The sequence below is a fragment of the Kryptolebias marmoratus genome, linkage group LG2 (assembly GCF_001649575.2).
Source record: "Kryptolebias marmoratus isolate JLee-2015 linkage group LG2, ASM164957v2, whole genome shotgun sequence".
Taxonomy (NCBI): Eukaryota; Metazoa; Chordata; class Actinopteri; order Cyprinodontiformes; family Rivulidae; genus Kryptolebias; species Kryptolebias marmoratus.
Window position 1 is genome coordinate 37,533,045 of NC_051431.1, and position 26,994 is coordinate 37,560,038.

A 26,994-nucleotide genomic window follows, 5' to 3' on the forward strand; every position below is an offset into this window, starting at 1 on the left:
GTTCCAATGGCTGTCAGCAGCAATCGTGTGAAAATCGATAATAAACTCTGTGACACTTCTCTCTCCTTGTCTCAGTGAAAATAACCGACGTGTCGCCTCACGTGCGGGCGCTATGGGATCAAAAACTCTGCGAAGCTCCGCAGCAAAATCCTTATATGCATAATATAAGGCATCCCGTTGCCACGCCGCGGTGCCCCAAAGTTTTGCTCGACCAGACAAAAGTGAAACAACGTAAGCAACCTTAGCTCTCTCAGAAGGGAAAGATGACGGCTGAAGCTGAAAGTGTATTTCGCACTGAGTCAAAAATGGTCTGCATTGAATTGACTCACCGGAGAAGTTTTCAGGAGGTGGAAGCTTTGGTTCATGCATAGGTGAAACAAAAGAGTGAGTAATAGCCGCGGGAACTTGAGCTGCGGCGTTTACTCTAGGGTTCGACAGGTCGCGGAGTAACCGCATCATTTCCTGAACGTTGACCTGTAACCCGGAAATAGCTCCGTCCACATTGTTTCGCCAGCGTTGTTCGTCTGAATCCATTTTAGCTTTTGGCCAGATTATTCTGACAAGGCAGGACTTGACAGGATTCAGACTAGCAACACAATAACAAAGTTTTAAGGATTTTATTATGGAAAGAGGAGGATCGGGACCAGAAGCTCTGGACTGCGCACTCACATGACCGTCGTGGATCGAGACAAGAACAGGTAAGTCCTCCTTAGCTTGGTGGCTAGATGCAGACAGGCTTGTCTGAAAGGGGCTGAGGCAAGAGGGAAAGTCCAGGTACAGGCGTGGGGTCGTTACTAGAGAGTCAGAAGTCCGAAGCCAAAACCAGAGAGGGCAAATCCAAAGGGCGAGGTCCAGGTGAGCGTAGCGGGGTCCGTAACGAGAGGTCAGAGTCCAAAGCAGTATCAGGCAAGGAGCAGGCAAGAGACAGTGGTCGAGAAACAGGCAATGGTCGAGATCAGGCATGAACGAAACGTGAACGCTGGACATCTACTTGCTGTGAGGCTTTCAATAATCTGGCAAAGCATGACTGGGAGCTGTGAGTATATATACTGGCTTGAACAGGTGAAACGAATGACTATGATTGCATGGGCATGGTACATGGGTGTGGCTTGGAACTGGGAGTGGGAAGTTACGTGGCTGTGGCATGACTAGAGGCAAGAGGCGTGGCATGAACAGACGGAGCTGTGACAACATACCTTGGGGTACCTTTTGGGGTCACTGTCCAGAAAAGGTTCATTACAACAGGGGAAAAAATCAAATGCCTAATGCTTTTTTTACTTCTTTTAAACAGACAACACCTCTTCCAGAAACAGAGTCAGAAAACCAAACCAGCACTGTTCCTGTGGAGGCTATAAAGGAGCAGGTCAGGAATAACAACATAAGATTTGTAAATTGGCAAGTTTGCTATGAAATTAAAACATAAAAAAATTAAAAACAAATGTTTTGGAATAATCATCTAATTACCACCCATCACCAAAGGCAAAATGGTGGAAATGTTTTTGACTGTGTTTGTCTGTCTGTTAGAAAAATCTCTCTAAAACCACTGGGCTCATTTTAATGAAACCTTGAGTAATCACTGGATGTGCATATTCAATTCATTAACTCTTGGAGTCAACAAGCTTCAAGATGTCACTACAGCTAACTGACCTTAGCACAGTGGTTCCCAACCTTGGTCCTCAAGGACCACGATCTTGCATGTTTTGGTTGTTTCCCTACTTTGACACACCTGATTTGAATGAGTGAGTGATAAACAGGCTGCTGCAGAACAGAAAGACCTGCTGAGGAGCAAAGAAATAATTAAAACATACAGGATCGTGTTCTTTGAGGACCAGGGTTGGGAATCACTGCCTTAGCAGACACAAAAATGGGTATAACTTAGTCAAGTGATAACGTATCTCACAATCTCATAATTTCCCATGAGATCATGTTTAATGTCATTTACAAGGTTTTATCAAAATTTGACAACTCTGTCCCTTCTCATCATAAGATGATTTTAGTCTAAAATTCTAGCATGAAAGCAGACAGTTCATATGTATTCCTTTCATGACTGCTATGCCTATAATTTTAACTGAAATGGTGTCCTAAAAGCCTTGTGTCACAACTGTTTTTGTTAAGAAAATAGTCAAACAAGAATAGTTTGTTTCAAATAATTTGATCTAGATTTGACCAAAAATAAAAGGCAATACATAGGAACAATGTGACAATACGAAATAAATAAAACTTACACTCACTGGAGTGTATTAATGAGGGTTGGGGTGCTGTTCATAGCACATATTAAACATCTGTACTAACATATTTAAAAATGTTTTTAGAAACCAAATGTGTATCGAAATCCAAAAACTTTAACCATTTTGGTTTTACACACATAGACCACTCTCTGTCCACCGTTGCCGTGAATCACGTGGAAACTTTTTCATACAGCTGATTGGAAACCACAATAGCACTTTAGGCTTCTGCTTTATCTGAACTCATTTCTTGCTTTTCTTTGGTGCAGAGAAGTGAGCAAAAACCTAATAAAAACATGTACAACCTCTTCTACATGAGAGCAGTGATCACCTGTGACTGATGTATTGTTTGTCTAATTGCACACACCAGACCCTGACATTATTATTGTAGTTCAGTATAAATACATCCACTGCTACAGCCCTATTGTACTTTAAACCTTTTAAATTGTTTTATTTACTTCATTGTGTTTGTGTGCTTAATACTGCCACTTCCTTTGCTTTTACTACTCTGATTGTGTTCAGGTTTATTTCCCTCCTCCTTGTGTCATGGTTCAATTTTTTTCTTTTTTCCCCCTTTCAACAAGCCGTACTGCAGATACACAGTAAAATGGCAGATCATCCTGTACAGTTTAAACTAAAGAATGGTTTTCAATACATCTTTTTCCATATCTGCTAAACAACAGCTTGAGAATAAAGAATCCAATTACACACCTGACTTGGTGTCCTCGGATATGGCTCTGAATGACAATGGCTTTATTTTTAAAGAATTTAAAGTTTTTTCTGCAGAGGAACCCTCTAATGTTCCTCTGGATGGTGATGGCAGCCCAGGTCTGTGTGCTGTTCCATTTCTCCTCCAGCTGCTGGTACAGTAGTTCCTTGAGAAACACCTGGCACACATATGGATGTCTACTGAGATATGATTCACTTCTGCTAATAAAAACAGGAACATGCATGTCACCATGGTGAGTCCTAGCTGGTACTGTCCTTCCTCTGCATCTAATAAGTCCAGTAAAGCCACAGTCAGCTCTGTGTGGGACAGGTTGCTCAACCTCTGATTCAGCAGAAATCCATACCTGAAACAGGAGAGAATGAAGACTAATGCTTCAAACTGCACACAGACCAGACAAGACAAGAACATGCTCCTAGTCTTGGCTTCTTTTTTTTTTTATATCGATTCTATTGCTTTTGGAATGGCTAAAAAGCTAAAAAGGCTTGTGCCTATCTCCAGCAGTCACTGTGCGAGTAGTTGAGTACACCCTGGATGGGTCACAAGTCTATCATAGAGATAGAGTCATCATGGGTGTCTGAACACATCTGAATTTTGTCAAAGGCATCTCCAAAATACAGGTGTAGAACTGTATTTTGACATGGGAGCTCTCCTTTGAAATAAAACATTTCCATGATAAAGATCCAGTATCCATCACAGAGACAGACATCCAAGACAGAGTCTCAGGTATGAAGAGCTGGACTACACCAGGGCCTGACATCATCTACGCCGACACGCTAAAGAAACTGATTGCTCTTCACGAACCCCTAGCAGTAAATAATAAACCAGCTGCTAATAGGAGGGACCCACCTGCTCCTGAGTGCTAGCTCCTATGATGGCTTACAGGAGTCAGCCATCATAGCAGCTAAAATGAATTGGCACATGGGTCAATACCTAAGCCAGGCACAGAAGGGAATTAATTTTGTCCAAAGAAAAAGATTACTTTTAGATGAAGTTGATAAAAATCACAAAGGTTTCATTTGAAAGTAGCACAGGATTTAGTCTCAATGAGCAGTAACCAGAATAACTTGGGTCAAACGTTTTGGATATCCTTTCACAAGCTTCTCACAATAGTTGGCAGGAATTTAGGGCTATTCCTCCTGACAGAACTGATGGAACTGAGCCATGTTTGAAGGCCGCCTTGCTCGCACATGCCTTTTCAGCTTTGCCCATAAATTTTCGATAAGATTGAGATCAGGGCTTTGTGCTGGCCACTCCAGAACATTGACTTTGTTATCCTTAAGCCACTTTGTAACCAGTTTAACCAATCCCTCCTGCTGCAAAACAACTCCACAGCATAATGCTGCCACCCCCGTGTTTCACAGTCAGGATGGTGTTCTCAGGCTTTCCAGCTTCCTCCTTTTTCCTCCAAATGTAACAATGGTCATTATGGCCAAACAATTCAATTTTAGTTTTGTCAGACCACAGGACATGTCTCCAAAAATTAAGGTCTTTGTGCCTGTGTACATTTGCAAACATTAATTTGGCTTTTTTATGTTTCTTAATGACACACTCTTACCAGCTTCAGCCAGCATCTTCACCAGGTCTTTTGCTTTTGTTCTAAGGTTGATATGCACATTTTGGACCAAAGCACGTTCATCTCTGGGACACAGAACCCGTCTCCTTCCTGAGAGGTATGATGGCTGGACATTCCTATCTTGTTTGTACTTGCGTATAATTGTTTGTACAGATGAACAAGGTGCCTTCAGGCATCTGGAAATTTCACCCAAGGATGAACCAGACTTGTGCAAGTCCACAATTCTCCTCCTGATATCTTGGCTGATTTCTTTTGACTTTCCCATGATGTTACACAAGGAAGCAGTGTGTTTCAGATGTGCCCTAAATTATATCCACAGGTGTGTCTCTAATTAATGCAGACATTATCAATAAACCTATCAGAAGCTTCCAAAGACATGACATCAAATGTCCCAAATTGTTTAAAGGCATAGTAATCTTAGTGTAGTACTTATGTAGTACATAAGTATTCAGACATTTTACATTAACACTTAAAGTTTAGCTCTGGTTCTTCTCATTTCTCTTGATCTCTACTAAGATGTTTCTATACCTTCATTGATGTCCAGCTGTGATAAAATAAACTGATTGGACCTAATTTCACACCTCTCTGTAGATGGCTTCCCAGCTGAAAATCAGAGCAAAATCCAAGCCATGGGGTTAAAGGAATTGCTGTGCAGAGCTCAGAGACAGCATTATTGAGGCTCAGATCTAGAGAAGGCCACAAAACATTTCTGCTGTTCTGAAGAATCATTAAAGTTTTGTGGTCTCCATAATTCTTACACAAAAGAAGTTTGGTAGATCCAGGATTCTTCCAAGAGCTGGTCGTCACACTGAGGAGGGTCTTAGTGATAGAGGTGACCAGGAACCCCATGTTCACTCGGACTGAGCTTCAGAGATCCTGCGTGGAGATGGGACCAAGTTCCAGAAAAACAACCAGAACCACAGGTCTCCACCTATCTGGACATTATAGCAGACTTGCTTGATGGAAGTTTCTCCTCAGAGCAAAACACTTCAAAACTGCTAAAAGGACTCTCAGACTGTGAGGAATAAAATACTCTGGTCTGATGAAACCAAGACTGAACTGTTTGGGTCTGTTCTAAACATTATGTTCTAATTAAACCAGGCATTGCTCATCCCCTATCCAACACCATCCACACAGTGAAATATGGTGGTGGCAGCATCATGCTTTGGGGGTGTTTTTCGGCAGCAGGGACAGGGGGACTACTCAGGGTTGAGGGAAAGCTGAATGGAGCAAAATACAGAGATAATATCGATGAAAGTCTGTTCAAGAATACTCAGGACCACAAATTGGACCAAAGTTTTACATTCTAACATGACAATAATCCAAAGCACACAGAGAAGACACACTTATACAATCTGACCTTGAGTAGCCCAGTCAGAGTTCTGACTTGAACACTGTAAAACATCTCTGTAATTGCATCAAACCCAAAAAGACTCATAACTGAAACTGCTGCCAAAGGTGCTTCAACTCAGGAATAAGTAATAGGTCTGAATACTTTTGAAAATGTAATGTTTCAGGTTTTTCTTTTCAGTAAATTAAAAAACTAAATAAAATTCTGTTATAGTTTTTCGTTATGGGGTACTGGGTGTAGATTAATGACAAAAAAATTAAACCACTGTAGCGTCAGGCTGCAACATAAAATGTCAAAGTAAAGGTGGTCAGAATAGTTTATGAACCCACTGTATACAGTAAGACTGGTTAAATCCCTAGCAGCCCGTGTAACCTTTGTCTGGATCCTATAATGTCTTTCCACAGTTTAATCATTTGAATGTTATGTTATATGATGAATCTGCACAGACCATTAGTGTAGCCATTTTTCTTTTTCACAATACCATAAAAGGTACAAAACTATTCTTCTAAAAATACTGTCAAAGTACAACATTTTACCAACTTCAAAGCACAATGTTTAAATCCTACCACAGCAACAAAACACCCTAACAGGCCACTTTATTAAGTCCACCTTTTAGTATCAGGCTGAACCACATTTTCCTTCAGAACTGTCTTAAATAAATTCAACAAAGTGTTGGAAATATTCGTCAGTGATTTTGTTCCATATTAACATCACATTGTTGCTGCAGATTTGGATGTGCAACTGAGCTGCTTGTCTATGATGTGATTCTCCTTTTTCACCACATCCCATAGATGATCGATTGAACTGAGATCTGGTAGCTGTGGAGACTGTTGGAGTCCAGTAAATCCAGACCCATCAGACTAGGCAGTATTTTTCCAGTTTTGGTGAACCTGTGTGAACTGTAGCCTCATTTCCCCGTTGTAAGACATCTTATAGCACTAACTCCAGAACTGTGGTATTGTTGCAAACTGTGCATGTTTGTGGTACCTCTGAATAAAATATGAATACTGAAGCCGTATGGGGAAACCCTCTTTCCGGATGTGGATGGTCTCCAGTATTCCTGCATGCCTCAGCTGACTTAACACAAAGTCCACATCAAAGACGCCAGGAAGCTTTAAAAGAACAGATGAGATACAGCAGTGAGTCCTGCAAAGGAAAACCTAGACTTTCACACAGTTATCTAAAAGAAGAATATCAATACTTTCATTATGTTGTGGTTTGCAAACTATTTTTTAAACAAGTTTCAGTTTTTGTTTGATAGCACTTAACTGAAAAGAAGGAACCAGGTAAGCTGCAGCGTGGTCACCTGTGGTTGGTCCATTGATTTTTTTTCATAATAAATCCACAATGACAATGGCATTTTTTTAAAATAAAAATCTTGCCTGTGTCTTTCTTGACACAGTAAACAAAATGAAAGAAAAAAACTCAAAGTACGTTATCAAGTATGCAACAGTTTCTGCTATCTTTTGTTGAAATGTTGACTGGTTTGTAAAAACATAGATGTTGTATTTAGTCCTAGCTCTATGGAGCCAACCAGGTGACAAGAGTAAAAATAAAAGGAAATAGGAGGACTGTTGACTCTGCTTGGGAACAAAGAACAGAGCATTGTCTGGGTTCAGTAAATTCGAGATGTTGAACAAATTCTTACCTCCAGGATCAATAACATCTAAACAAACCATCATAAAACTGTAAACCACAAGTATCACATTCACTTAACAGAAAAAGCAGCACTGCAACCTAATTTAAGTCAGTATAGACGAGACCTTATAAACCATCAATAAAGTCACAAAAAGATGAAATTTCCACATCCATTTCAAAAACAAAATGTTTCCTCTTCATCATAAGAAACAAAATGTCTCCTTGTTTGCACCAAAAATAAAATGTTTCCCCATTCGCACCAAGACGAAAACGTATTCCCGTCTGCACCTAAAACAACATAACATTTCCACGTCTGCACAATCAACAAATTGTTTTCCTGTTCGCACCAAGAACAAAACATTTCTACATGCACATTAAACACAAAACATTTCCATGTCCTCATCATAAGCAACATTTCTGCATGTGAACCAAAAGCAAATTCTTTCCTTTTCAGCACCATAAACAAAACATTCTGTGTTCTCACCAAAAGCAAAACATTTCTCCCTCCTCAACAAAAATTTAAATTTTCCATGTCCGCACCAGAAACAAAATATTTCCTCACACACAAAAAGACGGTACACTACACATAACATACACATAACCCTGCATTACACTTGAATACACAGAAAGAAGCTTTTACTATGCTACTACTTAACCCTGTTTGTAAATGCACTACCAAAAAATCAGTTTTGCTGCACTACACATAACCTTTCACTGCACATGCATAGCCAGTGACAAGCTTTACAATGCTACACATAATCCTGCACTGTACATGTAATAGCAGTAGGAAGCATTGCTACACTCCACATTACCCTGCACTGGATCTGCACAGTCAGTAATGAGCTACACATAATTCTACACTGTATATGCATTGCCAGTAACAAGCTTTGTTATACATTATCTGCTACATTTCACATGCTTGCAGAAGTTGAATGATAAAGGTCAACTAAAGGGAAATTGTCAGTTCAGAGCAGCTGTTGTTACCTTGGCATGGTTTGGCTTCAGGCAACGAATAAAAGTGCTTTTACACCTAGAATTGAAAGAAGAAAGCAAATTATTAATCAGTGTTGAATTTTAACTTTTAAATTAAGACAAGTGAAGTTGCAGAAGTTTTGTTTAAGACAAAAGCTTCTCCTAACAATTCTTTTAACATCTCTTCTTGTTAAGTACATCCCTTCATGTGCACCTTTACATCTGAAACATCTGTATTTAATAATTAACCCTCCATTGGCCTTCAGGTCAAATGGACCCGAAGTCACAAGGGCTTTTCTTCCTCTCTTCAGTTACAACGGCTTCAGGAAGTTTGAACCGGTAAAGAAAAGTTTTAGTTCTTTATTTCCAAAGCAAGAAGGTTCTGCATTTAAATCTCAGGTGGGATTTTCTATATGGGGTTTGCTTGTCCATCTGATTAGGATTTGTCCTGGACACCTCCCTTTGGAGGTTTTTGGGTATGTTCCACTGGGTAGAGACCTCAGAACAGACCCATAACTCACTGGGGAAATTATGTATCCTCTCTGGCCTTGGAACACCTTGGGATCCCCCAGGAGGAGCTGAAGAGTGTCCCTGGGGAAAAGGATGTCTGGATTTCCCTCCTGGACCTGTTGCCCCCGTAACCCGACCACGGATAAGCGATGGATGGATGGATGGATGGATGGATGGATGGATGGATGGATGGATGGATGGATGGATGGATGGATGGATGGATGGATGGATGGATGGATGGATGGATGGATGGATGGATGGATGGATGGATGGATGGATGGATGGATGGATGGATGGATGGATCTGCTTGTTCTCCAAGCACCTGCATGTCTTCTCTCCAGGTTCACCAGTTTCCTCCCACAGTTCAAAAACATGCAAGTTAGGTCAACTGAAGATTCTAAATTGACCTTAGTGTGAATATTTGTGTAAATGTTTTCATTTTTCTATGAAACTGTGATGGATTGCTGACCTGTGTAGGTTGTACTACTTTTCTCGCCCACTGATTGCTACAGATAGGCATCAGCTCCCTGCAACCGTGAATATTATTAAAAGACAGTTCAGACATTTCGAGATAGGGTTCTTGAAAAAGGTTATGAACATTTATTATCTTACCTGTTGTAAATAGCTCTGTGAATGACCTCAGTTTAAATCTGACAGGATATATGAGCTGGTCTGACTGCTGTCATGATAAACGAATTCATCACACAGAATATCTAATTTACACAGTGTCCTTCATTCTCCCTTATACTTCTTTTAAAACTCAAAGAAAACATAATTTATCTAAAAAACAAATGTTCTTTTATTTGTGGAATCTTTTGAAATGTGTTGAAAAATACATTTTGAAAAATCTATGTATTCACATATCTAATAAGAAATTAGTCAAATGGTCAAACAAATTTAATTCACAGTATTACACTTTGTCATCACAAAAGACATTCGATTATCCTGGTGACAGAATCTTGAATGGGTAATCTAAATCAATAATGGTGCAACAGTGATTGAAATGTTTGATCTGCATTTTTGTCCTACAGCATGTGGCAAATGTTGATCTGTTCTAACAAAGTCTTTGAATAGAAAAAGATGAGCTCCGTCTGTGCAGATGCTCAATTCCTGACCAAGTCAGGATCTGACTGGCTGACGAAAGTTTGACATCTGGTCACTTTTTAAAAAACCATAGGGGCCTTGCGTTTTTGCCTCATCATTTTGTTTAACCTCAGTGTTTCAAGGTTTGTTTTGTTACGTCCTGCGCGGGAGAAAGCTAGAAAAGCTAAAGTAGCAAAAATATTTGTAGCTTTCAGAGACAAGTCCAGTTAAAAATATCGCTCATAGATGCCGCGTCATCCTCCAATTCTTGACTCTATCAACTGAAGAGTTTCAGATCACTTCTCAAAGCCAACACAACCTGCAAATTATCTGCAAAGAAGCAATGATTAGATTCTGACACGCTCCTCTCCACGACTGCACCTTGAGACCCGGTCAGTGAACACTACAAACAGGATAGGAGACAAGAGACAACCCTGGTGGAGTACAACTCCCACTGAGAATGAGCTTAACTTAGTGCCAAAGATGCAGATGCAGCTCTCACTTTGGTTCTATAGGAACCACATAGCCCTGATAAGCAACCTAGAGACCCAAGACACTACTCCCCATCACCTCCCACAGAATGCCTCAGGGACTGTTGTTTCTCCAGATCCATAAAAGACATAGACTGGTGAGTCAAACTCCCATGACCCCCTTAGCAACCCTGCAAGGGTGAAGATCTGGTCCACTGTTCCATGACCAAGACCAAAGCCACACTGCTCCTCCTGTATCTGAGGTTCAACAATTTGTCAGAGCCTTCCTCCAAACACCCTGGAATAAACTTTAATGTTAATTTTCTACAGAGCAACAACAGAGTTCATTCTTTGGTACGGTATCACCGGGCTGGTTTGACATTAACCTTTGTCAAACCTAAAACTCAAATTCACCATCTGATGACAGCAGGCAAATCATGGGTCGCGTTCCTCTGTAGAGGAAAGGGTATAATGTCTTTTGAGATGGGGACATATGAATTATTAATAATTCATAAGTTATAATTTTACGGGGCACCACCCTCTCCAAAAGAGGGAAATATTACATAAATCTATAAATTTAGTTATCAGTCTCAACATTTAATTACCCTAAATCATGAGTTGTTCGCTTCGGATTAAAATCATAATCATATCAAACACACGCACGCTGAATTACGTTTTGCACTGTTTATGTGACGTTTATTGAACAGACAAATATAACACAACTTCTGGCAGGTTATGAAAATATTGCACGTTTGAATATGGTAATAAGAGACTGATCGAGGTGTTTATAATGGCATGTAGGTTAAACAGAAAGTCTGATCAAATCTAAGAGGTTAAGATTTTGAGGCAGAGAGGGTTTGAGAAATTAATTTTGCATAATGGAAATGACGATTATTATTGTTAATTTGGCCACCTGAGTGAAACTAACTCTTATCAACCAGCACAGAGCACCACCAGAAGTCAGTGATGTGCGGTGAGGTTAATGGTTGGTGAGGCACTGAGAGTCAAATTTACAAATATATAAATCCAAAAGGGTAGCTTATTCAATTGGCTACTGGTTATTTCATATCTCATCAGCGTTATTCACACACTGTCTGTCTCTCTCTCTCTCTCTCTCTCTCTCTCTCTCTCTCTCTCTCTCTCTCTCTCACTCACTCACTCACTCACTCACTCACACACGCTTGCGCGCGCACGCGCACACATAGTAGTATTAAGGATAAGATAAGAAAAAAATGTTACAATTACCGTTTTGGCAGTCTGATGGAGCAAAACAAAACTTAACGGCTGGCAGCAGTGCACGTGACTGTCACTGGCCTCTGCGTGNAAAGGACAGCAGCAACAAGCTCCCGTTGGCTCACGTGCGCCCCCTTCAGTGCGGCAGAGTACTGCCTGCCTCTCCCTTCGCCTTACTAAATATGTCACTAACAAACATTAAACGTAAATGGTTAAAGACATTAGCCAGACTGTGGAAAATCAGGCTATATAAACCATTATATTGGCGACATGCAGCGGTACGGCAACAGGCAGGGGCCAATTGCATGTATCAACCCAGTTTGTGATGGATTGCGCAATCAGAGGTGAAGCTCGGCTCGCTGCTGCCGCACCTCGCGTTTCACCCTTATATTTGAACAGGAAATATGCAATTTCAGCGATTTTGACTATAAAAATGCGATTTGGACCATAAAAATGTTCGAAAATTACTCATACATAAAGATAAGTGGACAAATATTAATATTCATTGTATGTTATTTTTTTTTTTTTTCTTGTCATGATGACAGGGGAGGCTCTGCCTCACCTGCCTCCCCTGACCGCATGTCCTAATGAGCTTGTCCTACCAAGAGATGGATCCGTCTGGCCGCTGTTTCTTGGTACCAGTCAGGAACCTTTAGGCCACGGCGGGAGGAAAGTGACCAGAAGGGCTCGTCTCCAGGGCACTTTCGTCAGCGGGAGCTGAGTCGAACCTTCAGCCGGTTCCGTTGGTCCAAACAGTCGGCAGCTCGTCTTTAGCAGGCAGGTGAACGACTTTGTAGCTGGTTTTGATGGCTAGGCTGGATGAAGTGTCGGTCTCAGGAAGGGGACGCAGGGAAATTTAATAAAGGCTCGGACTGTTATTTATTTCACTGATTTACTAAATTAGCATCAACGTTAACGGTAAAAATTTGGTTCAAAACAAAAATCTGATGAACTCAGCAACGCGGAAAGCAAGAGGACTAAAAGTAAAAATAGACGGGACGAGGAAAACGCACAGAGAACGAAAACAAAGAAAAATTCGGGAGCAGGAACGGGGGACAAAACAGCCGAGAGGAGCAGGGAAGAGACAAAGGGAAAACTGGAAGCAGGAACCGGCAACATTTAAACAAAGCTGGGGGTTGGCCTTTGCACGCCTACAGTCCAATCAGAGCCGCGGTTTTCAAAAGAAGGCAGGGTGTTTTGGTGGTCATTCAGCCAATGAGCACTACTCCTCTTCGGAGGGGCGTTTTTGGGTTGACACTTCGTTAAGGAGAAACTAATGTAATTTGATCTTTGCATTCCTTTTCTGCCTCAAATTTAAATTTAGTTAGCAAAAGGGGAAGCAGACTCAATCAGTGATTAAATTAAGTCTTTTCACATGAAGGTAATCTCAATGAATCATGGTTATTGGCACTGTAAACACATATATTGGACCAGCGGAGTACAGACAGAAATGACCGGGTTTTAAAGTGCTGAGGATAATTAGGTAAGTGGGGACAGGTGACATGATTACCAGAACTTTGACAGGTGTAAGTGGGCGTGGCAGGAATGCAGAGAGAAAGATAGACTGAGGAGGATTGAGAAAGTGGAAAACACGAAAACAGAAACTAAACACAACCAAATAAACTAAATCAGAAATAAAACAAAACACCGGAAAAACCCAAATCACCACAGGTATAGTTCACTTTATACTAAGCAGCGACCAGGATGTTGGGGTACTTGAGCTTAACTAGATTTGAAGGAATGTGGTAATTCCTTTGATGTCAGTAGACCGAAGACGTTTTTTTTTTTCCTTGAGTCTAACCAGGTCCTTGGTTGTTCCTTTCTCAGAATGTAAATTTCTTCCCAAAGAACTACTCTTGACACTTAGGATCCAGTCTTTCAAGCTAGAGGTCTGAAGAGGGGGTGTAAATTCCGGTTTAGAGTCAACAACGGTGATTAGTTTATGCATTCTTTTAGTCTGCGGCAAAAGGGGGCCTGTTTCTCTCCTCCTGATAAGATCAGAGAAACATCTGGGCTTCTTCTTAAAACACTGTTTTTTTTTAGTTTAGGTGAAACAGTTCATTGTTTTGGCATTAGGCTGTTAATAAAAAAAAATAATCCAAACTGACGTGTGACCCTACACCTCTTAACCTCTAGGAGTTTTTTGACCAGGCAGTCATTTCACAGGAAAATAACCTGAGTGAGCGAGTTAGTGAGTGAGTGAGTAGAATAAATTATGAACTAGTTCTCAATGATCATGGACCCAAAATCTTACCTGAGGACACCTTTTACAGCAACATGATATTAACTAAAGCATCAGACAGCAGCTGTCTGTAGCTGTTCCTGTACCTTTGCAGATGGATGGTGAGTTCAGTCAGAGACTGGAGGAAGTGTGAAGCAGCAGTAGAGGCCTGTTGGCGCAGACCTTTCCCCCTCCAGCCGAGCTCCCTCTGCTGGATGTAGTTATCCTGAAGCTTCCGGAACAATTCAGAAACCATCTGTACAGCCACACAAAACAAACACAATAATAACATTCAAAACAATTTCAAAGGTCATCCATGTTCATAAGCAGTTTTGTATCCCTCAGGGAAAAAAAGGCAACTACAGTACTGTGAAAAAGTATTGGTCCATTTACAGATTTTTTTTTTTCTGTTTTTGCTTTTTGTCACACTTAAATGTTTCAGATCATCAAACAAAGGTTAATGTCAGACAAAGGTAATCTGAGTAAATACAAATATAGTTTTTTTAAATGATGATAAAAGCTTTACAAACCAACTTGGCTTTATGTAAAAAAATGAATTGTCTTTCCAGTTAAATCATGAATTACCAAATTCTTTTGGAAAGATGATCCATCCATCCATCTTCTTCTACTTATCCGGGGTCAGGTCGAGGGGGTAGCAGCCTAAGCAGGGAGACCCAGACTTCCCTCTCCCCAGCCACTTGGGCCAGCTCCTCTGGAGAAATCCCAAGGCATTCCCAGGCCAGCCGAGAAACATAGTCCCTCCAGCGTGTTCTGGGTCTTCCTCTGGGCCTCCTCCCGGCGGGATGTGCCCGGAACACCTCACCAGGGAGGTATCCAGGAGGCATCCCAATCAAATGCCCGAGCCACTCCTCTCGGCGTAGAGAAGCAGCAGCTCTACTCTGAGTCCCTCCAGGATGACAGGGCTTCTCACCCTATCTCTAAGGGAGAGCCCAGACACCCTGCAGAGAAAACTTATTTCAGTCGCTTGTATTCGCGATCTCGTTCTTTCGGTCACTATCCAAAGCTCGTGACCATAGATGAGGGTAGGAATGTAGATCGACCAGTAAATCGAGAGCTTCGCCTTTTGACTCAGCTCTCTCGTCACCATGACAGACCAGTACAGTGCCTGCTTCACTGCCGACGCTGCACAAATCCGCCTGTCGATCTCCCGCTCCATTTTTCCCTCATTTGTGAACAAGACCCCAAGATACTTAAACTCCTCCACTTGGGGCATAACATCTTCCCCGACCTGGAGAAGGCACTCTACCTTAAGGTCACTTAAACAGATCCCCTCAACACCTTGGATGCGCCTAGAAATTCTGTCCATAAACGGTATGAACAGAATCGGTGACAAAGGGCAACCTTGGTGGAGTCCAACTCTCTGGAAACAAATCCGACTTACTGCTGGCAATGCGGACCAAGCTCTGACACCGGTCATATCAAAGGGCGAATCAAAGGGCCTGGTACCCCATACTCCTGGAGTACCCCCCACAGGATTCCCCGAGGTACACGGTCGAACGCCTTCTCCAAGTCTACAAAACACATGTAGATTGGTTGGGCGAACTCCCATGCACCCTCAAGGACCTTGCCGAGGGTGTAGAGCTGGTCCAGTGTTCCACGACCAGGACGAAAACCACACTGCTCTTTCTGAATCTGAGGTTCGACTATCCGACGGACCCTCCTCTCTAGAACCCCCGAATAGACCTTACCAGGGAGGCTTAGGAGTGTGATCTTGGAAAGATGAGTTCAGTTTTTTTTCCCCATACCCAAGCCTGATTACTGCCTGACATGCAGAATCAAGAAATCCCCTAAAATAAGCCATTTTCCAAAAATGGAAAAAAAACATGTAATAGTGGTGAACCTTCCCAGGAGGGCCAGACGCCAGAAGTAACGCCGGCACCCAGCCCCAGACAACAGCCACACACGCACCGGCGGGCAGAGGCACCAACCACCAGTGGGGCAGGTGGGTAAGGTGTGCATCTTGTTACAGCATTTCAGAAAAGGAACATCATACAAACAGCCAAACACGGGGGTGGCAGTGTGATGGTCTGGGCTGTTTTGCTGCTTCAGGACCTGGACAACTTGCTGTAACTGATGGAACCATGAATTCTGCTCTGAACCAGAAAATCCTGAAGGAGAATGTCTGACCATCAGTTTCTGACTTTCAGCTGAAGCTCACATGGGTTCTGCAGCAGGACGATGATCCGAAGCGCAGCAGCAACATTCCTCCACAAAGACTCATCAGCAGTTATCAAAAGTGACTGATTCAAGGGTGACACAACAAGTTAGTAGGTTTAGGAGGCAATTACTATTTCACATAGGGTCAGGCTGGTTTGGTTAGCTTCTTTCCCTTATTAAATTAAATAACTTAAAAACTGCATTTATATTTACTCAGAATATCTTAGTCTGAGATTAACATTTGTTTGATGATCTGAAATGTGTAAGCGTGACAAAAAAGCAAAAACAGAAGAGATCTGTCAGGAGACAAATATTTTTTCACAAAACTGTAAATAAATCGGAATGTATGGTTTTACATCATTATTAATTCAGAAACAAAAGGTTTTTTTGTAATTTTGTAATCAACTAAAAAATCTAAATCAAAACAAAAACTAAAAAAAATATTTGTAATGCACGTGTCTTGGAAATATATGAAGGTATTAAAAATAAAGAATTTAAAAACATTGCAACATTTTTATACTTTTTAATGAGATATAAATGTCAGCTTGTTGACCTTTATTCGACTGCTGGCGAAAAGCTCTACCACCTCTGTCCTGAAGTGGTCGTGGTTCTTATTCAGGAAATTATGGACCTGAAAACCAATGAATGCATTCTGTTTCTGTCAAATATAAATGCATACCTATTGTGGTGGAGTGAAGTGTCTGATACCTGATATGTGACAGCTCCAGCATAGTGATAAACTGTGAACACTGGCATTGGGTTTTTGGGCTTGGCATAAAACGGGTTGTTTGCATGGTGGTAGTGGCATTTCTGGAGGAAAGTGTGGTCGGTGGCCTGTTCAGGAAGACAAAATAACTACAAACGGACTCTAGAAAGAAAGATAAGTGACCTTTAAAAACACAAAAAAATGGCTATAACTCAGTCAATTTCACAGATATTTAGCTAAAACTTGGTGTGGAAGTAGTGGAGAGTTTTTCCCAACACATTTCTAAATGCTTAGAGATTGCACCTGTGGAAGGAAAGTCTGATCGTCCAGTATACGAAGGATGCCGTGTGGCCTGGAGGATATCAACTCCAGACAGGAGCTGACGTTTTTGATTGGCATCGGATACCACTGGATCTGTTCCGCACTGTACTCTTCCTGTAGGTTATACACACACATGTGGAGTGAAGTTTAAAGGGTTCCAATGTGCTGATATAAAGCTATTCAGACACTGGTCCACAAAGCACTAACCTGCTCCTGAGAAATGACTGCTTTGTTGACAAAATGCTGCAGCTGCTCGTTGGCAAAGTTGATACACAACTGCTCAAAGCTGTTCACAGTCAGATCCTGCACACAGAGGCAGTGAGAAGCCACCTCCATTAAGGTGGTAATACACTGGTCTGTGACTGTTGAAGACTCATTGGTGACTCAAAATTGTAGGAAAATTGCAAGAAAATATGCAAGTTTTCCATTGCAGTTTTTGATAATTGGCAAGTTTTTGTAAGTCTCTTTTTATTGCTTTTTAACATCACAGCCAACTAACATACAATCAAACATGAGAAAGAACATAACGAAGATGAGACATCCCCAACACAAAGACAAAATAACATACTCAAGTAAAAAAAAGAAAAACAAAAAAACAAAACAAAACAAACAAAAATAGCATATACATCTAAGTATGTACGAGTACATAGTTGACACCTATCACTTCACTCCCACCATCCTTCTCTCCACCGACCATATCTTATTATAAAAAAAGGAGATCTCTCATATCCACTCATAAAGCTCTCAATCCTTTTCCTCTTCTCATCCCTATTGTACAAGATTCATGTAGGGGCCACATAATTCTGTAAATATATCCTCCTGATTATTTAACCTGAATAGCAGCTGTTCATAACTGGCTATTTTATTCATTTCTCCCAACCATTCCTTAAATAGAATAATATATTTTGCTTTCCAGTGTCTTAGGGTCATCCTGCACCCTGTGATGAGTGCTAATCTACACCACAATATTTGCTTGGGTGTCAGCCCTCATCGCTCTGTTACTATACCTAAAATGCATAAAGAGGGGTTCCGAATTAAATCTATCCTAAATACTTTGTTAATAAGTACTATTATGTTATCCCAAAGACTTTTTAACTTTTTACAATCGTATAGCATATGTACAAGTGTTCCCCTGCCCTTCTCACACCTTCAGCATACCTCAGAATTTAATCTTGCCATTTTACAAGGAGTCCAATAGAGTCTATGTACGATTTTATATATAATTAGGCAGGTCTGCATTTCTCTAGATATCTTATACCAGGTCCCTGTTATTTCTTTCCATTTCTATAATTGGCTAGTTTTGATAATTACAGCTTACCTTTGTGTTCATGGCTTATAAAACTGCATTCTTGGCTGTGCATATTTTTTTGTTGACCACCTCTACCACATCTTACCCACCTCAGCTCGTTTTGTACCCTCCTTGGTAGCCACTTTCCTGTTTATGAGTTAATCTGCTGGAGCACACTTTAGTAATTAAGACAGTCAGATTTAGATCATTTTTATAATAACTATTATTTACCATCATTTTGGTTTTTAGACCTGCTTTCTGTCACAGGAGAATTCCTCTGAAGGTGTCAGAATACAGCTCTAGTCCTCTTGAGACAGGTTTGAGACAGCCACAACTATTCTGTAACTATGCTGAAAGAAAATTTGTGCAACAATTTTTTTAAATGTTCTATACTCAATTGACAAATCTGTGATTCTGCGATTCACATAAGGAAACTGACAACTGCAAATGTCAGACATTCTGGAGAATTCCTCATGCATGCTGTTCACTAGTTAGTTTCAGCCCAGTGAGATACTATCTTTATAAAAATCACATGTTTAGTTAGGTTTCAAAGCCCCAGTCACAACTGGAGGCAGCTTACCAACCTCAAACCCACAGATGTCCACCACACCCACAGTGCTGTCCATCTCAGAGGGATTCAGCCAGTCATTAATCTGCTCCAACAACCAGTCAAACAGCACAGAGTACAAGGCTTTGGCAATGGCATCTCTAGAGACAAAGACAGGAAGTTTACTGTACATCTCTTGCAGAAAAAAAAGACTTGACCATCTCTGATATGTTTACCATCAGGAAACTAGGAAGTGGAGTTCTGAAAACTGATACATTTGTAAAGCTTGATTTTTTTCTGAGATTAAAATACCTTGAATATTTTGCTGTATCTTTGAGTTCTGCTACTTTTAAAAAAATCAAAGTAATTTGGGTGGCAATGATTAACTATATGAACTATAAATACAGTTGAGTGTATCTGTTGTGCTGACCCCTGGACCAGAAAGGATTATAGAGTTCAATTGGATTACTGGTTCAATTCTGCAGTTCATAACAGTTCATGCAAATAGTTTTATAAACCTTTACACTGCCATCAGTTTCAAACTACAATTATTCTGGTTAAGAAAATATTATCTGTGATGGACTTGTGACATGTCCAGGGAGTACCCTGCCTCTTGCACAATGACTGCTGGAGATAGACACCAGCTCCCTAGCAACCATGAACAGAAAAGCTGTTAAAAGAAATGAATGGATGGATGAAAACAATCATAATTCTTCTAGAAGTGTTGTAGCCTAAGCTGGAAGTGCTACAGCTAGCTACTTGTAAATAGTAGCTAGCTTCTATGGAAGCAAACAAATATAAAACTGACAATAATGTAAAAATGTATTTTTAAAAAATGCATTTATCTAAATTGCTATGAAATTCTGGAGATTGGAGTTTAGTCTTTAGTCTTGGCCCAGCTCGGACTACCCATTAGCTTGTCAGTCTAGTCAAAATTAAACCCTGACCTGAGGTCGATCAAAGACCTATCTACAACAGATAGTTTTCCTTATAGACAGGAGTGGTATTGGCAGTAATGCAACTATATACAGTAAGTGTAGTTGACTCATCTGACAAACAGGGATGTAAGTTTCTCACAACCTTCATCTGGTTAAACTATTAAGCAGGTACTGAGAATATTTATTTACCTTGAGTCTATGGCACTTTCCACAGACAGGGGGCAGTAGATCCTATCGTAGGTGGTCTCCTGCAACAATAAAACCAATTTGTTTGAACATGGTCACCAAGAGGCCCTGAGTAGTTTATGAGAAGCTACTGACTCTGACTCTGTGAGTAATGACTGTCTGCAGAGCTTCACAGGAAATCTGTAACAAAGAGCCAACCCTCCTGGCCTCAGCCTCGCTGAAGATTCGAGCCACTTCAAAGGACTCACTCTGAAAAAAAAAAACAACGCTAATATTTAATATTAATCTTTAATATGATTAATATTTTGCTCTCGTTCACTGACACAAACCTCATAAGAAGTAAAACAGATGTTACCAAGCTGCAGGATAGAGGAGAGAACAGCCCAGATGGTGGAGACCTGATCAGCACGAAGGCCAATGGTTTCAAAGCACTGAACCAAAAGCTGGAAGTCCTGTTTGTCCTGTTTTCCCCTCAGCTCACAGGCACCCCCCTACATGACAGGAATGAAAATTAATCTAGAAATTGCAATGAATAAATAGTAGATGTTTTTGGTGTGCCATACTTGGTTTAAGTAGTAATAAGTCTCAGCTCCCTGCAGGTAGAGCTCCTGTTTGTCCCAGTCATTCATACCTGCCAGCAGCTCATAAAACACATGATAGTTCCTCTCCTCACTGGCCTACACCATAAATAAGACAATATTTTAATCCATTAATGTCATGTTCTATTGTAAAAAACAACAAAAACAATAAAAGTCCCAGGGGTCCAAACAGAGAAGGTAAACCTTAGCAAGACAAGTCAAATCCAAGGCCATCTAATTAAAAATGTTCCATTTTAACTGTAAAAGGCAAACATTATGTGAAAAAATGTCAAGGCTATTTAAACATCAAGTGGTAATCATGTACAATTGCTGCAAATTCGAAGAGAATTTGTAATTTTTGGCTTCTGAATTGGCTTTAACACTTTATAGTTATTTTCTAAATTCAGCCTCAAAGTAAAGAGATATTTCATCTGATAACTGAAAGCATTTATCTGATTCACTTCAATTCAGTTTACACCTATTTACAACAAGTCATCTCAGGACACTATACAAAAACAAAAAGCTATTTCATCCAATGAAATTCAGGCCAAAAAACATGCAGATTCAAATTTAATTGTATTCAGTTCATCCATCTATTTTCTTTCGCTTCTTCATTCCGGGTCACGGGGAGCTGGTACCTATCTCCAGGAGTCACTGTGCGAGAGGTCGCAAGTCCATCACAGGGCTACAAACAACCATTCTCTCTCTCACTCACACCTAGGGAAAATTTAAGAGTCTGTGGGAGGAATACGGAGTACCCAGAGTAAGCCCACGTGAGCGCAGGGAGAACATGTGCACTCCACCCAAAAAGGCTCCAGGCCAGTATGCGATCCTGCAACCTTCTTGCTGGGAGGCGACAGCTCTAACTACTACACCACTGTGCCCCCTGTATTCAGTTCAATTTAGGCCAATTTTAAGTAGATGATAAAATGCCAATTAGTGAAAAGTTGTCTGTCCAGCAGATTGCATCAAATATTCACTTTGATTCAATCTACCATTCTGAGCAAGCACAAGGCAGAGGACAACAGTAGAGAGAAATTACTCCCTTTTTTACAGGAAGAAACCTCAGGTAAAACTAGAACCAGGATGGGTGGCAGTCTGCCTTAACCTGCTGTGGGTCTGAGGGGAAATGTTAAGGAAAATGCAGCCTGAAGTCATTGTACTTATTCCTTTAGTTAATCAGTTTAACAATTACAAGAAAAAAGACTGGATGAGGAAAGTGGACAGACTAGTTCTCTTTCATAGCTTTTCCTAGGACCATGCCACCAACATGGCTGCTGTTTGTTTGAATGGAGTCCTCTACAAGCTGAGAAATCTGAGCCTACAGGCTACTGCTCGTTTCCAGGAATTAAAGGACACCAACCATAAAGAAAACTTGAGACATTTTCCTACAAGGTGTCACAAGTTGGGATGGTTATTACAGACAGCCAATTGCAAGTTGAGCTGTGTTCAGTTCATTGTAGCTTCTCTCCATTGGCTTCCTGTAAAACTTAGAAATAGATTTTAAAATCTTTCTTCTGCTTGTGTGTATTTTATTAGGTGCACAGAGGCATTTATCAACAAACTAGAATGTTTATGATTAAGATTAACAAAACGGGGCCTCACCTGAACATCTAAACAAGTTTTTTTTAGTCTTGTTATGAGATGTTGGTCTATGTGCACCAGTCTGGAACAGGTGTTGGAGAAAGTAGTGACGGTTTAATTCCAACCACTCATGTTCTCATCCAGCAAACACTGTTTACATATGCAAAATCAGGACACACAACTTCTCTTTAAATTACAAAATAATTTATTAACACATGGTAATGTCAGTGCTAACAAAGGGACCACTTCGAATACCAAAGAGCCACTTAATGAGATATGTATGTGAATTCGTACTGGAGAGGCACTGGACTACAGAAGCAAGGAAAGAGAAGTTCAACTAAGTCTAAATTAGAAGTCTCAAAACACATCACCTAGTAGTAGGGAACGCAGCAAGAAAGAGGTACTACCTAGCAGCACCTCAAAAACTCTAAAATCAAAGAGCAATCGCTGGATTCATAAGTCCTGCTCAAAATGTGTGTAATGTGTAGATCATCTTTCTGCAGGCAGTTTAAGTTTGTCGTATACACAAACAGCCGATGCTGGTGATTGGGATTCATTCAACTAGCTTCAATAGTAAATGTAATATCCTTGATGCTAACAGTGTACTTACCTGAAAGACAACCCTGGACTTCTCCAGAAGATATTTGGACAATGAGGTCCCAACAACAACTCCACTACCAACCAATAGGACAAATAAAGGTGAAATCATCAGTTGTAACTCATTTAAAACAAAAAAGGTATGAATCCGAACATCATCTGACTGTAAGTTAAAATGTGTGGACTCACTGAAGAATATGGATGTGAAGGTACTTGCCAAAGCGACTGGAGTTGTTGTTCAAGATGGTCTTGGCATTTCCAAAACTCTCCAGGATGGGAAAGACTTCCATGGGCTGATAAACAACAAGGACAAGAGAAAATTTAAAGGCGAAACCAGACAATGCCACAAGCCAATTCTATGCAAAGTTGCTGATTGACATTGATGTGGTTGTCATGGCGAATTACCTGCCGGAAACTGTTGCTCCTGCTGTGATAGATGGAGCTTAGATATTGAACTATTAGCTTTGTAGCTTCAGTTTTCCCAGAACCACTCTGTCCACTACAAAAGAAACAGTATTTGACAATTTTACACTCTATGATTCAAACAAAAAGCAGTGAACACAGTCTCAGGTTATTACTAATGCTGTACACATTTAATTTAAAGATTCATTCTTTGTTTAAAAAAATGAAGCAATCAATTTCCTGACAAAAAAATAAATTTTTAAGAAACATTGAATTAAGAACATTTGGGGTTAACTACTTGTACTGTGTAATGAATTCACATTTGGTCCACATGTGAGCATGGGTGGCAGTAAATTAGTGTTACTTTTCTTTTCAAACATTAAAGCCCTCACTGTTTAAAATATATACTGTAGTTTCAGAATACTTGTGTTCAGGAATCTTTTTTTTTTTTTTTTTAAAAAGGAGCGGTCTATTTTGTTTACCGTAAGGCCGTGTACAGACAGGATTGTAATTTTGTCAAAACTAACCAAAAATAAACCCTAAAAGCTGCGATTATATTCATACCTTATGACAATGCACTGTTCTTGTGTAGAGGATTGAGAAAGTTGGAAGGCTGAGTCAGCTATAGCGTACACATGGCTGAAGCACAGAGCATCATCAATATAAGCACAAAACATAAGAAATTATGGAAGTTGAACTAATGGAGTATTTATGTTGAATAGCCGTTTAGAAAATGTTTGCTCACGGTGAGTTAGCATGCCGCTCTTGGCCGTCGTATAGCTGCCTCATCTCCTCTGTGTAAATGTTCACAGGCTTGAAAGGATTCATTGACAGCAGGATATTTCCAATGTAGGTCTGGACAAAAAAAAAAAAAGTACATACCCAAGCATATTTTCTAAATAAGTACACTCAAACATCACTCTTATTTGGGAATTACTGCAGCTACTGGCAATTAAAGACATCTGGAAGCTGATTTCTTTTGTTTCTGCATCCAAAACCTTTCACAAATAGCAAACAACTTTATACCATTTGACATCTTTACGTAATTATCAAATGTAAAAGCAAACGATTAGTTGAAGGACAGAAATACACTTACTGATTCAGAACCCAGACAGAAGTGTGGAAATAAAATAAACTTCACCTGTTGAAAGGTCATGTGACTGTATGACAATGATTCTAACATTAGATCAGACGGATAACAGCGCTGACATTATGAAAACACTGCTGGTCCCAGGTCAGTAGGGTGTGGTCTGATGTTTAGTCAATCTCCCACAGATGTCAGACTTTGTCTCCTTTATTCCATTATAATTGAATTCTACTGTACAAGGTTTCTGTCTTAGGAGCGGTCAGACATGTGGACACAGGGTGCCACTGGTGTAGCTTTGTGCCACTGCCATCACGGTTCCCTGAACCAGAGGGGACCTGGAGTCAGGCCCTGTGGCCCCCCACACCATGACACCAGGAAGAACACTGGTGGTTCTCTCCAAAACAATGACAGGATTGATTATTTCCCTTCAGAATCGCCATACACACATTATCTGTGGTAACTATTAGTGTAAACTTTTGGCATAGCATACTCTTCTTTGAGGCTAAGTCATGATGTAGAGACACAACTTGCCTCCTACCCAGTCATCATCAGACCATTGTGACATCTGTACCCATCATGCCTGGCAATTTCACAACACCCCCACCGGCCTTATATAAACCCACCATGTGACCCAGATCAAACTTCATCAAGTGCTGGTACTGCTGTCTAATGGGTCTACACTCTATCCTATGTGTCTGATGACCTTCACTCACTATTTTGACTGACTGTTGGATGCTCCTGAAACTACCTGGTAACACCATCACTCAATTTGTGATGCCTCCACTTACTCCATCATGTCATCTGGTGTCTGTTCTAGATATGCAGTTCTTGTAAATTCAGTCCTTTACATCCCCATTACTAGTCTGCATGTGGATCAAATTACATTCAAACGGAAGCATTCCAGCTGAATTTGCATGTCAATGAGAGTATATCAGGGCAGAGTGCGTTACTGTGTGCAACAAACACTGTTTAATAGGCATGTGTAATTCTTGTGCTTTGTTTCTGATTTTGATTGATAAGAACTTCAGTTCCATCTGCATCTGCTGAGCAGGTACTGACCCTCCAGAATAAGCTCTTCCTTTTTTAAGATGACCTGTGTGTTTGAAAGAGTGGTGGAAGCAGTGAAACTTACATAAATACAGTCTCGCTGAAACCTCTTCTTCAGATTCAGAAGCACTGAGCTCTCAGAGACCTCTCTAAGGGCAATTGACAAACATATTTGAGACTGTGCACATTCAACAGAAGTAAAGTAGACTGTGTGGATGTATGAACTTACTCCAGCTGGGACAGATCCTCCACCTCATCCACCTCTACAGCTCTTTTGCTGTGAGGCATCACCACCTGAAAAAAGCAAAGACATGAATAATTATATAAGGACAGAAATTCCAGAGCCTCATCCTATTTTGGTAACACCCGACAGTTACAATTACAGGTTACAATTACAGCTAAGACTCTACCTTCTTTCCACAGTTGTCTTTTGTTCTGTATAAACTAGAATCCAGACAAACAGAAGGCTGTTCTTCTGTACCCCTCAGTGGCTTAATGTGTGTTTAGTTTTGCTGCAAATGGTCTCCTCTGCTCAGAAAGCTTCCATGGCAGGTAACTAAATCACTTGCAGCATTGGAGCAGAGTGATAGCTGATATACTGTTATCTCAAAGCACGGTGCCACTGCGTGCTGTATGCTCTATTGTATCTACATAGAGAATGAAATGAATAAACCAGCAGCAAGTGTGTTATGTGTGCACACTGGCTGGAAGTGCTGATGCAGAACTAATAAATTGATGCTACAACCCAAAGCACATCATTGTGATCAGTGACTGGAATCAGCTGTTTGGGGTCATGTTGCAACTATATTGTTTATTTTCTACAGAACAACTTAATGAACATTTTCCCCAAGGTTTGTACTGTATGTACAGCCTGTGGTGTTGGTGCAAAGACTGGAACAAAGGCTGTGGTGACATGTTGGTCTCAGTTACCACAAGCTGAATGCTTCTTATAAAGTCCATCTCTCAAACCAGTACCTCACTGGGCCAGTGTTGTTCACAAACTCCCAAAGGATTTTCCAACATGTCTCAAAATGTTTGCAGGGATTCTCAGTTTCCTTTCTTGAGACTCAAAGGCTCAGTGTCTTGTCAATGAGAATGTTCAAAAAATTTGCAAAACATTTTTTTTTCTTGTTGCAGGCGTATAGAATTTAGTCCTTAGTTCTACAGGAAGAGTGTTGTATTTTATGCAAATTGCCAGCAGCTTTTAAAAACTGTTCAACAAAGTGTTTCTAAAGAAAATCATGATCCATTTTAATTTGAGATTTTCTTTTAATATTATAATTTGTATTTATGTATTATTTTTTAATTCATCCTCTCCCTGGGCTGCCACCTTATCGTGGTGGAGGGGTTTGAGTGTCCCAATGATCCTAGGAGCTATGCTGTCAGGGGCTTAATGCCCCTAGTAGGGTCACCCAAGGCAGACAGGTCCTAGGTGAGGGGCCCGATGAAGTGCAGCCCAAAGACCCCTTATGATGAGTAAGATTATTGGACACAGTGTTCCCTCGCCCAGACGCGGGTCACCGGGGCGC

General features: G+C 40.6%; 1 protein-coding gene across 1 annotated transcript in view; it reads right to left on the minus strand.

Annotated features, from left to right (window-relative positions):
* Positions 1–2,928: 2,928 nt before the first annotated feature.
* Positions 2,929–26,994, minus strand: part of LOC112451516 — a 44,839-nt gene continuing 20,773 nt past the window's right edge. Inside the window, exons 4-23 of the mRNA XM_037973579.1 lie at positions 25,695–25,759; positions 25,551–25,614; positions 24,077–24,186; positions 23,896–23,970; positions 23,335–23,428; positions 23,119–23,222; positions 22,943–23,006; positions 20,734–20,847; positions 20,500–20,661; positions 20,306–20,419; positions 20,174–20,232; positions 19,084–19,207; positions 17,419–17,514; positions 17,194–17,325; positions 16,893–17,018; positions 16,738–16,815; positions 14,114–14,262; positions 8,502–8,547; positions 6,867–6,991; positions 2,929–3,298 (exon numbers count right to left, since the gene is read on the minus strand). Coding sequence (XP_037829507.1) covers positions 2,929–3,298; positions 6,867–6,991; positions 8,502–8,547; positions 14,114–14,262; positions 16,738–16,815; positions 16,893–17,018; positions 17,194–17,325; positions 17,419–17,514; positions 19,084–19,207; positions 20,174–20,232; positions 20,306–20,419; positions 20,500–20,661; positions 20,734–20,847; positions 22,943–23,006; positions 23,119–23,222; positions 23,335–23,428; positions 23,896–23,970; positions 24,077–24,186; positions 25,551–25,614; positions 25,695–25,759 — 2,271 coding nt within the window. The remainder of the gene's footprint in view (positions 3,299–6,866; positions 6,992–8,501; positions 8,548–14,113; positions 14,263–16,737; positions 16,816–16,892; positions 17,019–17,193; positions 17,326–17,418; positions 17,515–19,083; positions 19,208–20,173; positions 20,233–20,305; positions 20,420–20,499; positions 20,662–20,733; positions 20,848–22,942; positions 23,007–23,118; positions 23,223–23,334; positions 23,429–23,895; positions 23,971–24,076; positions 24,187–25,550; positions 25,615–25,694; positions 25,760–26,994) is intronic.